The 15,743-nt window shown below is 41.5% G+C and overlaps 1 protein-coding gene across 1 annotated transcript in view; it reads left to right on the forward strand.

The window, feature by feature from the left end:
• Pcsk2 (proprotein convertase subtilisin/kexin type 2) overlaps positions 1–15,743 on the forward strand; it is a 302,691-nt gene that overhangs the window by 154,188 nt on the left and 132,760 nt on the right. The window contains exons 3-5 of the mRNA NM_012746.2: positions 4,291–4,404; positions 6,847–6,955; positions 12,272–12,309. Of these exons, the coding sequence (NP_036878.1) occupies positions 4,291–4,404; positions 6,847–6,955; positions 12,272–12,309 (261 nt within the window). The remainder of the gene's footprint in view (positions 1–4,290; positions 4,405–6,846; positions 6,956–12,271; positions 12,310–15,743) is intronic.

The raw sequence follows: 15,743 nt of genomic DNA on the forward strand, positions 1-15,743 counted from the left end.
TTAGCTCAGTGGTAGAGCGCTTACCTAGGAAGCACAAGGCCCTGGGTTCGGTCCCCAGCTCCGAAAAAAAGAACAAAAAAAAAAAAAAATAGTAAGTAACCATGTTGGGTTACTTTCTGTCCCGTCCTTGGAATGGGCCTACATGGCTTACCCTAAACATACAGGAAACATCTGTTGACTGAGAAATTCTCAGTTGACAACCAGAAGGAGTAGGCAATAGGTGAAGTTATTTGGGTCCCTATGTGCACACATGACTAAGGAAGGTGTAAAGGTTGAATCAGAACTGTGGGGTACCCATCAGTTCCCTTTAGTTTTAAGAAGTCTTAAGCACTCCTGCTTTCCCATGTTTTTGCTTAGACGTTTGTACAGATGATCAATGGTACAGTTTGGGGAGGCATTCTAAATCTATGTCTCTAGGTTAATTGTGCCTTGTATTTTAGGAGGGGGAAAGCTATGACTAAGACATACAAATGTCACTGGGATTCCATCCAGTGATGGCAGATACTTCATGAAATATATTAAAATTCAAAGGATCGAGATGGGACAGTGAGTCCGGTGGTCTCTTAGTTATAGCGAGTCATATCCTTTAGACACTAGGAAAACATTACCCTGAAATTAGGGGATTTGTCACACATATAATTATAGCACTGCAATCTTCTCCAGAGCTTTTTCAAAATGGCTTGCAACCTCATCTCTTTTATTATGTTTATCTCAGTTACAATAGAAAGCAAGCTAAACATCCAATAAGAGGGAAATAGTTCATACATGACTCTATGGAGGTGTAGAAATTCAAATATGGCTCTATGGCTCTGTGGTAGCAGATTAAAACATTTTATAGCAAGACACTCCAGGAAGAACGAATGCATGGACTTGCCAATGATATGATTACTAATTATGCAAAAATTATGAATTAGAATTGAACAAGAACCCAGAAAATAAAAGCAATAGATATGCCTAAAATCAGCACACTTCTGGAGTTACGCGAAACACGTTTGCAAGGACATTCTGCCGAAGCACACCTATGATAGGAAGATATGGATGCAGAAGGCTGGCTTCAGGCTTAGGATTCCCGATTGCAAAGACGGATGATGTTCAGGGACTACGGCACCCTAAAGCATCACCGGTTTCCATTAAAACCTCGTTTGTGGAATTACAATTAATTTTATGGAAACGGGTTAAGCAGTCTTTTCATTAGTGTGTTCCCGGCCTAATTGAGTTTGGAGTGATGGGTTAAGTCATCCCAGGAAGGCCCTTTACACCAGCTCTGCAGTGGGTCCTTTGTTCCTCCACTGCTATAAGCAACAGATAGCTGAGAACTCTCAAACTCTCCCCATGGTAGTTGGTAGTTGTACTTGCTTCCAGAGATCCTGGGAAGGAGAGTTACTATTTCACAGAAGTTATTCAAGGTGATGAGTCCCGCGGGAAATCCTTCAATAGAGGCAGTAAAGGTGTCCCTGTGGTGAGGTAAAGGCCTCCCTGTGAGACCAAATTGGGGAAACAAGTTGGTGAATTCAGACTTCTTCCTTCATAGGCTGAAGGGATGCTCAGCTTAAATTCTTTTCACAGGAAAAGGTCTGGAAAAGAGGCACGTAGTGGCTGTCTCTCTAGACTGAGAACCACGCATCTGCTGGGACCTTTTAACTGTTCTTTGTACTAGTGAATTCCAACACACACACACACACACACACACACACACACACACACACACACATACACATGGTGGGAGTGGTGGTATGAGAATATAATGTCTTGAAAATCGCTGACTTTATGGAACATAACTGGCCAAAGACCTCAGCTGTGGTATTCTGAAAGCCGCAGATCTGTAGCAATGAGGCTATATTCCCTACAGTTGCTCCAGGCTAGTATTAGGGTGCTGAGGCAGGCCCACCTCCCTGGAAAGTCACGGGGCTTCAGTAATGCCCAGCTTTGGGTCCTCAACTGCTTTCTGGTGCTTCCTTAGTCTACGGGGAAGTCAAGAATGCATTTGGTTGACTTTGGTCACCTACCCTTGCTGCTCAGTTTCTTATATTTTTCTCTCTTAATAAAAATCTGTCTGTGCTGCATGTTTCATCCTATTTGGTACATCCATGTCACATCTATGTACAGTGATATATATATATATATATATATATATATATATATATATATATATATATATACATCATGTCTGCAGCTTTCAAAATGCCACAGCTGGGTTCTTTGGCCAGTTATATTCCATGAAGTCAGTGATTTTCAAGACATTATATTCTCATACCACCACCACAACCGTGTGTGTGTGTGTGTGTCTCTCTGTGTGTGTGTGTGTGTGTGTGTGTGTGTGTGTGTATCACCGTTTTGGAAAACATCCAAGAACCCAAAACAGTGCTGCACAAAGTCTTTCTTTGCAGGATGTATAGAGTTCCTGGTAGAGTTTGAATTTTTCTGTCAAATGAGCCCAACCTTCATGAGTAGGTATAGAGACTTATGAAGTGAGAACTAACCTCCTCTACGAAATGTGAAGGACTAGAGAAAATCTGGAGTCTTTTTACTCATTGCCTCTTGCCTCACTCTGGGCGTGACCCTCCTGGCCTACTCTCTCTCATCCACATCAGTGAAAGGTTCTGACAGTGTATAAAAGAAGTGACTCTGGATCACTTTCACAGAGTGGGTACAGGAAGCTGCCAGGGGCTCACAGTCAATGGGAGGTTGGGGGTCAGCTTTGGATGCCCTACAGTGCCTGCCTGTAGGAGGTCTAACCAGGATCCTTTAGAGAGAGTCCAATAAGTAAGCTCTGAGGGAAATGGGTTTCAAGTATTCCCTGTCCTTTCCTTTTCTTCCTGAGAATCAACTGCTAAGAGAGAAGCCACTAAAGAGGCATCCTAGACTGAGGAAACTCTTGCTGTCTTGACTAGAAGTAATAAGAATTCCATTCCTACTATCATGGAACTTGGTGGACATTCTAAGGAGAATTGGAGATGTGAAAAAAGAGTATTGGGTCACAAAATCTAATAGAAATAATAATAAACATCCGTCTGGCACACACCCTTTTGTACTGGTCCTTTATCCTTGAGTTTATAGGGAGTCAGACTGGCCACAGCAATTGGATGATAACATACTGAATGCCTAAGTGGAAAGAAATTCTCTTATTAGAACAAAATCTGGTCATTTCCTGGAGCCTTCTTGAACTAAGAGCTCCCAAATTTCACTGCTATCCAAGAGCCTAGGCTTCTGCCTGCCTACCCACAACTGAACTATGGGAACAAGGAAAGCAGGGCAGTCCTTCAGCCTCTTTTCCAGGCCTCCCCATTTGCCTTCTGGAGCCTTGAAATGGAGCTTGCCTGCTCCTTAGTAGATGACTGCAAGTCTGCTGAGATTTTGCTTAGCGACTCTTGAATGTGACAATGAAACACGCAAAGGTTGAAAGCCTTCAGCAATACAAGCTATTTGAGCTATTGGGGTTTCACCCTGGACTGTCTGTCAGTCATCAAGCTTCCTTCTTTTGACAAAAATGTTCTATTGTCTTTTTTCTTTCACTTAGTGACCCCAGACACTTCATTTTCTCAAGAATACTTTCCCATCCAATTCCTATTTTAAGGAAATTTGTTTTAAGTTACTATTAGCCACTGATAGAGGTAGACATCTATCTGCAGGGCCAAATTCTTGTGTTAATGTACCTTCAAGTGTCTTTTCCCCTTATTTTCAGCTAAAACTTTATGTCACGAGCTCAGCATGCTATGAGGCATCCCATCTATGAATGTGATCCTTTAAACATGTGTTTTAGAACTGCCCACTAAGTGTGAGTTTCTACTATCTTTCCTTCTTAAATTATGAACTTAAACTAAACATGCTCAGAAAGGACTCCTTAACTAAGTCAAGAATAGGCCTAGCCCTGGATGAAAATGGACAAGTCACCTAAATAAAACCCCTCAGTTTCCTTTGGTCCTGAGGGAGATGGGTACTGCTTTGAAAACAACTCCCATGCTCTCCTTGCCTATGGCAGGTAATAAATCTCTCTCCACTCTTTATGTGTTAGCTCCGCCTATTTTGGCTTTGCACTCACTAACTTGTGAACTGACCATACTCAGCAAAACTATCACCAATGCCTGGCTGCCCTGTATAACCACAAGTAAATGATCTTAGACAGTAGACGAGATCCTGCAAAGGATCCTCTTCCGTTTGCTAAAGAAAACACACATACATGTGCTTGAGCACAAAGCTTGTTTACAAATAAAATTTGAATTTGTGGCAGTGAGTTCCAGACAAAAAGGGTATTAAGGTTTGTACTTGGGTAACCTGTTGGTATTGTTCCAGATAAAGATGGCCCTGCAGCAAGAAGGATTTGACCGTAAAAAGAGAGGGTACAGAGACATCAATGAGATTGACATCAATATGAATGATCCTCTTTTTACAAAGCAATGGTACCTGGTAAGTTTCTCTATTATTAATAATGGCCCACACTTCTATTTCTTTGTTATTTGGTGGGATGATAACCAGCATCCAGGTCAATGAATGCCTCTACGCCCTTCCATCTGCATAAATGTCTATGTTACCTCCTATTCATCTCGCCCCCTAAGCATCTACCAATAGCTGATCACATGATCTTAAATTGCATGAGAGTGAAGACTTGTAAACCAACAGAAAGCCAGATCAAATGTTTAGGAGAAGTAATCTAGAAGTGTTAACAGGCATAGAAAGGTGAAAGAGACATATTGAGGTCACAGTCTTAAGAGTAAGAATCCAACGTTTTCCTGAGCAAGAGAGATGAGGTTGTCAAAGATGGCATTTCAGCACAGCCTAAGACAATGACCATGGGTTAGGATTCAGAGCACTGAAACCTAAGCCATCTCATGACACGTACTTTCTGGTTCATCTACAGTCCATTGGGACCCATGTGGGTTGATTGCTCTCTGTTTAAAAGATTAATAGGGACAAGAGAGATGGCTCAGTGACTAAGAGCAGGTACTGCTCTTCCAGATGACCCACGTTCAGTTCCCAGCACCTATTGTCAAGCAGCCCACACTGACTGCAACTCCACCTCCAATGGATCCCACACCTCTGACCCCTTAGGCACCTGCACTCACTTTCATAAACGCACACATATACACATCATTAAAAATAATAAAAGTAAATCTTTTTGAAAAGGAAATCAATGTCTCCAAACCAACCCAAGTTACAAAGTACATTGTAAATGACTGATTTATAACTGTGAGTGATGGCTTACTTTATTAGGATTAAAAGATGACAATCAAGACAGAAAATTAAAGAACGTGGACTGCTACACCATAGGGATAAAACCCACTCTCCCTCCTGAGGCTTGAGTATTTGGCTGTGCCTTGTGCCTTTGGACATAGAATTCTAAAAGCCTAGGTAACTGAATGATGTTAATGTATGTTAATCAGGATAGGGTAGGTTTGTTACAATAAGAGATAACCCCAAATCACAGTAGCCTCTTAAAATCAAAGTCTGTTGTTGTTGTTGTTGTTGTTGTTGTTTTTTCTGGTGCTATTTTTTTAAATGCTTCAAAAAGGAAAAGGGACAAACTATATATGGCTCTTGAACTTTTGCCTAGGTGTGACAAATAGCACATGAACTCACATTGTACTGGCCATGGTCACATGACCTTCTAAATAAGAAGGGAGAATATGGAGGAGAGATATAATCTTTAATGTGGGTCTGGAAGGAAAACCTTTGTGAATCATACTAAAGGCACTAATGACCTTCCAATAATGTCTTAGTAATACCAGAACGGCCTCTGGTCACCATGGGCCTTTGCCAACACACACCCCAACCTCACTATTTCTTCATATGCCATCCTTGAGAAAATACATACAGAACCTATATACATGGAAAGAGGCTAGTGAATATATTGGTGTGGACCATTCTTTAATCTTCCATTTAAAAAACAATGGAGGGGTTAGAATGATAGCTCTGTCATTAAAATGCTTGTCATGTAAGCATGAGGATCAGAGTCCAATCCCCAGAAACCATGTGAAAACCATGTATACATGGTGGCATGTACCTGTAATCCCAGGACTGAGGTGTGAGAGACAGAGGACCCTTTGCGCTCACTGGCTAGTCACCCAAATCCACTTGGCAAGCGCTCAACCATCTACAAAACCAAAATGGTCACTAAGGAACAGTACCCAAAGTTGACCATTAGCCTCCACATACTTGCACTTAGACATAATTGTACATGTACACACTTGTATTCACATGAACACACATGTGCATACAGAAAAAACTGAGGAGGACTTTATTTTTCTATACTATAATATACACTGAAGAATAGCCACCTATCTTGAATTTAGTTCAACACGTATTTTAGAGAAAGTTTCGGTTTAGCGGTACTATAATTCCTCCAAAGAAAATGTTATTGTCATTTAGTGAAGGAACTTTATTCGGTAATAAGCCAAGAAATTATATGTTAAATTCAAAACATGAGCTAAACAGAGGCTTGACAAAAAAAAAGTTTCATTTTCTATTTGGAGGGTTTGCTGTGATAGCCTCTTCAAAATCATTATATAAGATGGTTTTAATGTTCTGTGTGGTGCCAGGATTTAAATATAGGGCTTTGTATGTGCTAGACGAACCTTTTTACCACTGAGCTATATGCCTATATGCCTATAAAGAGAATTTGCAGACAGAAATATCGTTATGAGAAGAGGGGATTAGAGCAGTACTTAATCTTTACATAAAACAGAAAAATCCGTTGTTTATGTGAAACAAATAGTAAGGGAATCCTTTGGGGTGAAGTAGGCCACCCAAAAGTATGTTTCATGAAGGGTGTAGCCTTTATTGGCAACCAAGTATCAGCATATGTCACAACACCAAACCAATCAGATTTTCTGCTTTGAATTCCTCTATCAGTTCAACACTGGGCAAGCTGACGGGACTCCTGGGCTAGACTTGAATGTGGCCGAAGCCTGGGAGCTGGGATACACAGGGAAAGGAGTGACCATTGGAATCATGGACGATGGTGAGTCTCTCACAGGCCTCACGTCATTTGCAAGTGAGTGCCTTTCATGCCTCCAAACGTAAAGACTTGGGTTTCCTAGAGGTTCATCAAGCAATTGGCAGTTCCGATCCTGGACCTGATGGCCACACCACAGTTTGACCAAATCCTCCTCTTCCTCCTGATCAGTATCCTGATAGTTATCGAGGCTCTCAGTAAATATTGCTTGAACTGATAAGTAAGAAACGAAAGGAACCAGACATCACCTTGCTTCCTTACTGACCTGGTTCTTACAACATGCCTGAAACATCTTCTAACCCCTGGTAAAGCCTTCTGTTTCTCTAGATCCATATTTTAAAGTTCAGTTCTTCAGAATAGCTCCATTTCTCATTTTAGAGTTCTGGTTTTCAGCTATCAGGACCCCAGCCCGAGGCCTTGCACACATGCTAGGCAATTGCTCTACCACTCATCCATGTGCCCAACCTCCTTGTTTTAAGTAGCCACACGGGCTGTTTGAACTGCTGAAGCCAACATTCATTTCAATAATCACAGAAAGTTCTATCTCAGACTGTGGCTTTGGGTCCGTGACAAGATTGGGGTTTAGAAAAATTAGTCTGAAGGCTACTTTCAGAATGAGTTGACTTTCCGGCAGACTTTGATAATGGTTATCTCATTGACACCCCCATATGTTTTAACAAGTTTTGTGAATTGGTGATTTTATAACTGCCTGGCTTGCCTCTGTGGAGATCCTGCAGTAGCACCGCCCTTCAGTCACTTTGCCAGGATGACCTTCTGACCTTGGGCAGCTCACAAGCTCTCCCTCTAAAAGTCTCACCATGCATTATCAGTTTAATTACCTACAAAGCCTACACAGAGGTGAGACAATGGAGCCTCTCTCGGTCTGAACAACCTCAAAGAACACTGTTGACTAAAAGCAAGCCTTTGAAGCAGAGTTGATGGAGAAAACAAGGGAAAACAGGATGCTCTGAACCTGTTCTGTCTTTGTGGGAGCTCATTAAACAATGCAAAACACTGCCTCCCTAAGCACCTGATGTGTGAGATGTTTTGAAGTGGATGTTAAAAGCCTTCTCTAGCCCTGAGAGCTTTCCCTAGAAGAAAGAAATATGTGGGCAGATGTCAGAGCTTATGAATATAGTTTTCCCTCTGAACACTAGGGCTTAGACTACTTTTCAAAGCAGCTGAGGCCAGCCCATCCAGAAAAAGACACATCTAATTTGAAGAAACCACCTAGATATCCTGTAAAAGCTAACGTAACAGCTTGCCGGGAGTCCTGTAAATAGAGAGGCCCACCCTAAATGGGGCTCAACAGTGACCACCTCTCTGATCAACCTCCTGCAGCATTAAAGGCTCCAGTTTCAGCTTCTGTCCATTGCCTCCGTAAATGACACTCAAGTCATTCCTTCCAAAGATGGCCGATGAGCAGGTGCCGCACTCTGCCCCAGACTGAGAGGCAAAGTCCCACCAGGATGTCCTGTCTGATCTCAGTTCTGTAGGTCAGTGGTGGTCATTGGGATCCCCATAAGTTGAACTGAACTGTCCCTCAATTAAAATTCCTCTATTAAAATTCTCTATTGTTTCGGCCACCTCTGCTGCAGATCAAGCCACCTAGAATCACTCTTCTTTTAAGTTACTGTGTCTTGTAGTTCTGTGAGATGATGGGCTCTGCTGGAAAGTTCTGCTGCTGTCTCTAAAGAAGGAAAAGAATGCATTCCATCAGGAAAGGAGGCTTAGTCAATAAAGCACTTCTGTACAAGTGTGAGGACCTGAATCCCCATCCCTAGCACCCGCGTAAAAGCTGAGTGCAGCAGTGCATACCTGTTACCCCAGCACTGGGGATCAGTGTCAGATGGCGGAGACTTGCAGGTCCCTGAAGCTCACTAGGTGGTCAGTGTCACTGAATCAGTGAGGGCTGGGTGCAGTCAAAGGTCCTGCCTCAGAGAACAAGGCAGAGAGCAACCGAGGAAGACACCTGACATCTCCCTCTGGCCTCTACATGCATAAGGACACATGTACATACACATGCAACACACACACACACACACACACACACACACACACACGCACGCACGCACGCACGCACGCACCACAAAGCATGTGTTCAGTATATTCTACTTTAAGAGTTAATCAGACATACAAGAACATTAAAACACTATCCATCAGGTTATTACTTTCATTTAGATCACTCTTTTGTTGGTAGAAAAAAATGTCTTTTATCCTTTACAGTTCTATCAATAATATTTTCCTTCTCAATCCCAAGTCTGTAACCATTCTCCCAACATTTTTTCTCTTAACCTCATTAAAGATTATTTCTTGTAATTATAATAAATATATTTTATTAAAATCTAATTTCCTCCTGGTCTCATATTATCTCTTTACATTCATATTTCCCTTCACAGAGATTACCAATTCTTCTCTTAAACAAATCCATTTTCAGAACATGGAATCATGTTTTTACAACTAACTTCCAACTTAAAAGGCATGCTGACTGTATGTAGTTGTGGAGGAGGGGAAGGTCATTATTTAGCTTACATTTACTACAAAACTTTTTGCTTAACAGTGTTAAATAACCTCTGAGTCTTCCTCCTTTAATAAGAAGGATTTTGCCTTCAGGGAACTTTTCCTGATATTTCTGTGTAGAGCAGGAGGCTTTGTAATGACAGGAAGCCATTTAACAGTGCAGTCTCTTTTTCAACATATACCTTGACTGCAACCTTAAGCTTCCTGATGTTCCCTTCCTCCCTGTTGTGCACGATTAATCAGGAAGAACCATTCCATAGAATGTTATTCTATCTTGAAGTTTTCTCCATTGGAGAAATTAGACCATTCAGCCTCATGAAAGTTCTCAGGACACAGGCAAAATACAGTCAGATCCTGTGATGAAATGTCACATGAATGTCCTCTAGCCCAATTGCTAATAAAATCCTCAAACTTCATAAGCTAAGTCTCTACTGTTCATTGCAATCTTGGCACTTCTGTCTTCCAAGCCCCTACAAGAATGGACCATTAAGTTCTGCCCACAGCACTTAATAGCTTTTCTATCCTGAAACTCCAAAATCTTCTAGCCTCCTCCAAAAAAGAAAAAAAAAAGTGTGAACAGTTTTATCAGTTTCCTCCAAAAATCGGTGTGAAGAGGTTTATCACAAACCCACTTCTCTGAAGCCAATCTTGTATTAGTTAATTTTCTGTCAGTGAAATAAAATACTCTCCCAAGAAGCAAGTTGGATATGGGGGTTTTATTTTGGCTTATAGTTCCAGAGGAAACTCAGTCCATCATGGCGAAGGCATGGAGGAGCATGAAACCAGTCTGGCAGTCAGGAAACAGATTGGTCATACAGCCCCTTACACAGGATACAGAGATCAATAACAGGAAATGGGGCTATAATATAAAACCTCAAAGCACACCTTCAGTGACGTACTTCCTCCAGTGACACTCCACCTCCTGAGGGTTCCATGGCGCTCTCAAGCAGTGTGGCCATTTGAACACCAAGGGTTCAAATCTGAGCCTGGAGGGGACATTTTATGTTCAAACCACAATAATGGTATTTCTAATGATGAAGACAGGAATTCATTAGCATGTTTACTGTAAGCCAAGCACTTCCATGAATTGTTTTTAATCTTTGAAAGGTCTTTCCAAGGTAAATCTTAGCCCCATTTCAATGATAGCAAAGTCAAAACTCAGAGATATTGTGTCATTTGATAAAATCCACATCAGTGCTACTTACTGTGTCTGGCACTTGAATAGAACTGGATAAATTGGTCTCAATATCTGTGCTCACCCCAACTCTGTAGATCACTTTTCTTCCTCAGGTCTTTGTCAGGGGAGTAAAGAGAAGGCATCATGCCCATGAGTGATAAGTGACTAGCTAAACTTGCACATCATTGTTCAGTAACTCTCAGTCCATAAATGTGACCAGGAAACAAAGAGAACATTTCCTTTTGGAATATATGCATCCTAACTCAAGAGGTTTTATTTGGTTTGACTTGGTCTTCTGTTTGGTTTGGTTTGCTTTGGTTTGGTTTGTTAGCTTGGTTAGTTTTGGTTTTGGGTTTGGGGGGTATGGGTTTGGTTAATTGGTTTTTCTTTGGGTTTTTTTGGGGGGGGTTGGTTTTTGCTCTTTTGTTTTTCACCACAAAGCCTTAGGATGGCCCTATGTAGAATGGCTGGCACAGTCCCAATAACAGTGGCACAGCCTTAGTACACATAAAGCAAAGATACCAGGAGAAGGTGCTTAGTAATAATTCTAGCTTATAAGTCTAGCATCCCAGGATAGTCATAAAATGCATCTACTGCTAGCCTAATCATACCAAATGCATGAGCTTCTTTGAGGCCTGACCTTTCCTCATCTCCAATTGATCAAGAAGGAAATACGCACAGAGAGGTCAAGCAACCTGCCTAAAGCCATACTTCTCATTGTCATGGTGGTTGGGAAACAGCTCTTTGGCTGCAAATATCTTCATTTATAACCATGGTCCTATGTAGTTGCAGGGCCATCCTCCATATATGCACAAGCACGGCATATGCTAAGATCCCATAGCACAGCCAAGCTGGTTAGGAACTTTTCCATTGCCCCCTCGTGTTCTACAATGATTTCTAAGGTCAAAATCAAATTTTCTGATGGAACTCGGCAGCATAAATAAACCATAATTCTACCCTAGCAATGACGCCGGAGCACAGAATAGGCTTTGGCTCAAGAAAACTCCAGCCGAGGGAATTGAAGCCTCTGGCTTTCCAGAAAGGCACGTTCTGGAGAGACAAGCATCAGCTCCCAGCTGGCAACACCTCACTAGAAACCGCTAGCTTTCTCCTAATGGCTTTTCTCGCCTAGCCATGCGCCTCTTATTTCCATGCTGGAGTGTGCTCTCCCAATCCGTGGTTCTCTGTGCCCTGTTAAATAATCATCGCTTTTCCTCCCCGGGGCCAGCTTCATTTCAGAGGAGATTTAGAAATGTCAGGATTTCTACAAATCTCTTTTACATCGCTGCAGCGATGAGCCATCCATCTCACAGTCACTAAGCCCCTTACTGCTGACATTTATCCGGAAACATTATCGGTGGGCCCGGAGCTCTAATTGGCTTCACTGCTCTGCAGTACGTCTGGGGGCAGCTGTCTCTCCACCAAGGAAGTGATGCAGCCCTCCTCCACACAGAATGGCAAAAGGCAGAGGGTTTAGGATAAGCACTCCTCCCCCCAACACACACACAAAGCCCCCGACCCCCAAAAGTCTTCTGCATCATTCCTGCTGGGAGTATCTTTCCTGGGCAGCTTTGAAGACACAGTGGCAAGCATTAACCTCCCACTCCTGTGTTATATTTTCACAGGAATTGACTATCTCCACCCAGACCTGGCCTACAACTATGTAAGTACAAGTTGATTTTAAGGTGTGAAGAATGTGTGCTTTTAACCAACCTGCCACATCTGATTACCGAATGTTCTAGTACATGCAATATGTGTGCACGCAGAAGATCAACAGTCTCTGTCTCTGTCTCTGTCTCTGTCTCTCTCTCTCTCTGTCACACACACACACACACGCACACACATGTGTGTGCGTGTGTGTGTGTGTGTGTGTGTGTGTGTGTGTGTAAAACTCAGATGTTTATGTGCACACAGAATAACAACCACAGACTCAAAGGTGCACACTGTGGCCTTGTACACACAGAATCAGCCCATCTTATTAGAGCCACTACTGGGAGCTGGCCACATCCCAAATGGATGACTTTTTGAGAAGGATAACAAGCTGAAGTTTGGAGGAAAAGACTACCAAGAAAGTAGACAGAGGGAGAGGCAGACAGGAGAGCAGGGTGACAAGGCTTGAATCAACGCTAGCAGCAATCCTCACATGAAAGGGATAATCCAGCTATCTGGGTACTTGGTGGCAAAACCTGAAGAACAAGAGCCATAAACTGCAAGAACTCACATTGCAACCATCATTCTGTGACAGTCAGAAGATCAGTATCTTTTTTGATAAGTTTTGCTGTGCTAAACGTTTATAGAACCTTGCCCACCTTTAAGGCGCCTTTAAGACAAGCAAGGACTGTCAGCAGAGACTCCTGACACAACGGTTTCTGTCTTTGCACCCCAGCAAGTCATACGACAATTTCCCGATAAACCTACAAGCTCTCTTCACTCTAATTTCAGGAGATATGATATGCATGCATGGGCATGGTCATTTAAAGTTGTGGTTAAGAGCACTAACTGCTCTTCCAGAGGTCCTGAGTTCAAATCCGGACAACCACATGGTGGCTCACAACCATCTGTAATGAGATCTGATGCCCTCTTCTGATGTGCCTGAAGATAGCTATAGTGTACTTACATATAATAAATAAATAAGTCTTAAAAAATAAATTAAAAAAATAAAGTTGCCCCAGCTAAGTTACATTTCCCCATAAGCTTGAACTCTTTTTGACATGATCTTAGTGACTGAGGATTTCCATTTAAAACAAGGGTTTAAGTAAAAATGTCAGTTAAGAAGTAATGCTGTTGACAAGTCAGTTCTCTGGGTGCTTTGTCCTAGATGCATCTGTCTATGCTGTATAAAAGTCAAGGGGCTGCCTTTTGTTTTGTGCACTGGGTATCAGGAAACAGGACAATAAAGTTTTTGTTGTTTGCTACACAGGACTTGGCAATCTAGAAGCATAGAAATAGAGTTAAATATCTTCTCTAACACTATATATAAGATATTATTTATTAGATACTAATTATGTTGTTATTATAGAATATAATTGTATTAGACACTAATATATATTCCCTAACAGTCATATATGTATATGTTATATATTAGTATAATTGTACTATTATATCATATATTTATAATATATTGTATAAGTAATTGTATAATATAATGTTATATATTATAATTAGAGAAGATATAATAGAAAAGATATATATACACATACACATATATACATATATATGTATATATACATACATAAATATACATACATACATACATACATACATACATACATACATACATACAGTGCATCATGGGTTGTCCAGTCACTGTGGCCTTCAAGGAAAATCACAGAAAAATAGATCAAAGCTTTATTGCAGGTGAAAATAACTTATAGCTGTGGGGAAGACAATCATGGCTGCCTGCACATGACAGCCTACACCACTGATCCTATCGGTCATGTCTAGGGAACCCCTCCCTAGCCTGTCCCTGAAGCCACCTACCCCACTGCCAGCTCACATGTGTCTAGCTGTTCATTTACTTTCCTGAAATGTCCTGAACTCCTCACCTTGGACAACTCTTCTCTGCATCCCTTTTCTGTGTCCTCCATAAATACAGAGCCCTGAGATGTCACCGATGGGGAACTGAAAAGAACAAATGGTTTGCTTTCTACTGTGCTCTGGTGTCCCAGGGCCTCCCCTCTTGGAAGTATGTTTCCCTCAGGGATGATATCCTGCAGCCTAGGAGAACTGCCTACACTTACTGAGGCAACGGTATTTCCCATTCTACTCTTCAGCCCCATGACCTAAGACATCAGAAGTAGCCACATAGGGCTATCACTGCCTTGTCTCCTGGTGAAAAGATGGGTGTGTCCCTCTTGTCTGAAAGACTAATGACGCCTACCTCCTTACTGTGCACAGATTTTAGCTCCACGAAAGCCTAAACCATAAAAGCAATTCTCAACCTTCAGGTCACAACCAATGCAAGGCCTATTTGGAAAAACATAGAAGAGATTCAAAACCAGCCATAAAACTATCATCAACCTTAGTATCTGGGGCTTTGGTTCTATGTGTCTTTTTTCTCATAAAACTGAATTCTGACTGCATATTATATTCCCATATCTTCATATGCTGTGAACAATTTTACATTTTTAAGTATCTTCATTATTTTGAGGACTATGTGGAATTGTTTTACACTGTAATTTAAGCACCACAACTTATTGTTGGACAACCTGGTGTGTGTTTCCTGTGGTTACGTTGATCTAAAAGGGAGCATGACAGACGGTAACTTGCTTCACGGAGGGACCAGACAAACCCACTACTCAACTTCTTTCCTGACCTGAAAGAATTCTGGGGAAAAAAAGAAAACGTAAGCGTCATATTAATTATGTTTCCAATTATTATAATGTATATTGTGGAATGAGATATTCTGCATCTCCCATAATGTCTCTCAAGTAAATTGCCAACAATGGGTTGGCAACAGTAAAGGCAGATTTTCAGTTCACCTCAAGGGTGAACTGTCTTGTGACTGAAGCTAGTGAGAACATAGGGATGATGAGCTCTCCATGTCTGAAAACACAGACCTGGGTTGTGGTCACTGGGAGGGGATGCTGAAGAGATGATATGCACACTACCTTTAATCTAGATCATTGGTTCTCAACCTTCCTAATATTGTAACCCTGTAATATAGTTCTTCCAAACATAAAACACAGCAACCCAAGAACATAAATTATTTTCATTGTTATATCATAACTGTAATTTTGCTATTGTGATGAATTGTAATGTAAATATCTGTTTCCCAGTGGTCTTCCTGTGTCATTTGACCCCCAAAAGAGGTTGAGTACTGCTGATCTAGATAATATCTATTAAATGAGTAGAAAATGTGAATTATGTTTAAAGATTTACATGTTGATAATTTCATCCAGAACAAGGTCCGAACACTCTTTAAAGGACCTGGAACCTTCCAAAGAGTGAGTGTACAGCTCCGTTTGTTTATGAAATTTACTGGCTCTTTAGCATGGTGAGAAAGTAACCACCCAACTGCCTCACTTTTAATTATTCCACAGCAGAGAACCCTAAAAAGACCAGTTCTCTCAAAGCATGGTGTCTCTCAGTCTTCGC

This window comes from Rattus norvegicus, chromosome 3, assembly GCF_036323735.1.
Source record: "Rattus norvegicus strain BN/NHsdMcwi chromosome 3, GRCr8, whole genome shotgun sequence".
NCBI lineage: Eukaryota > Metazoa > Chordata > Mammalia > Rodentia > Muridae > Rattus > Rattus norvegicus.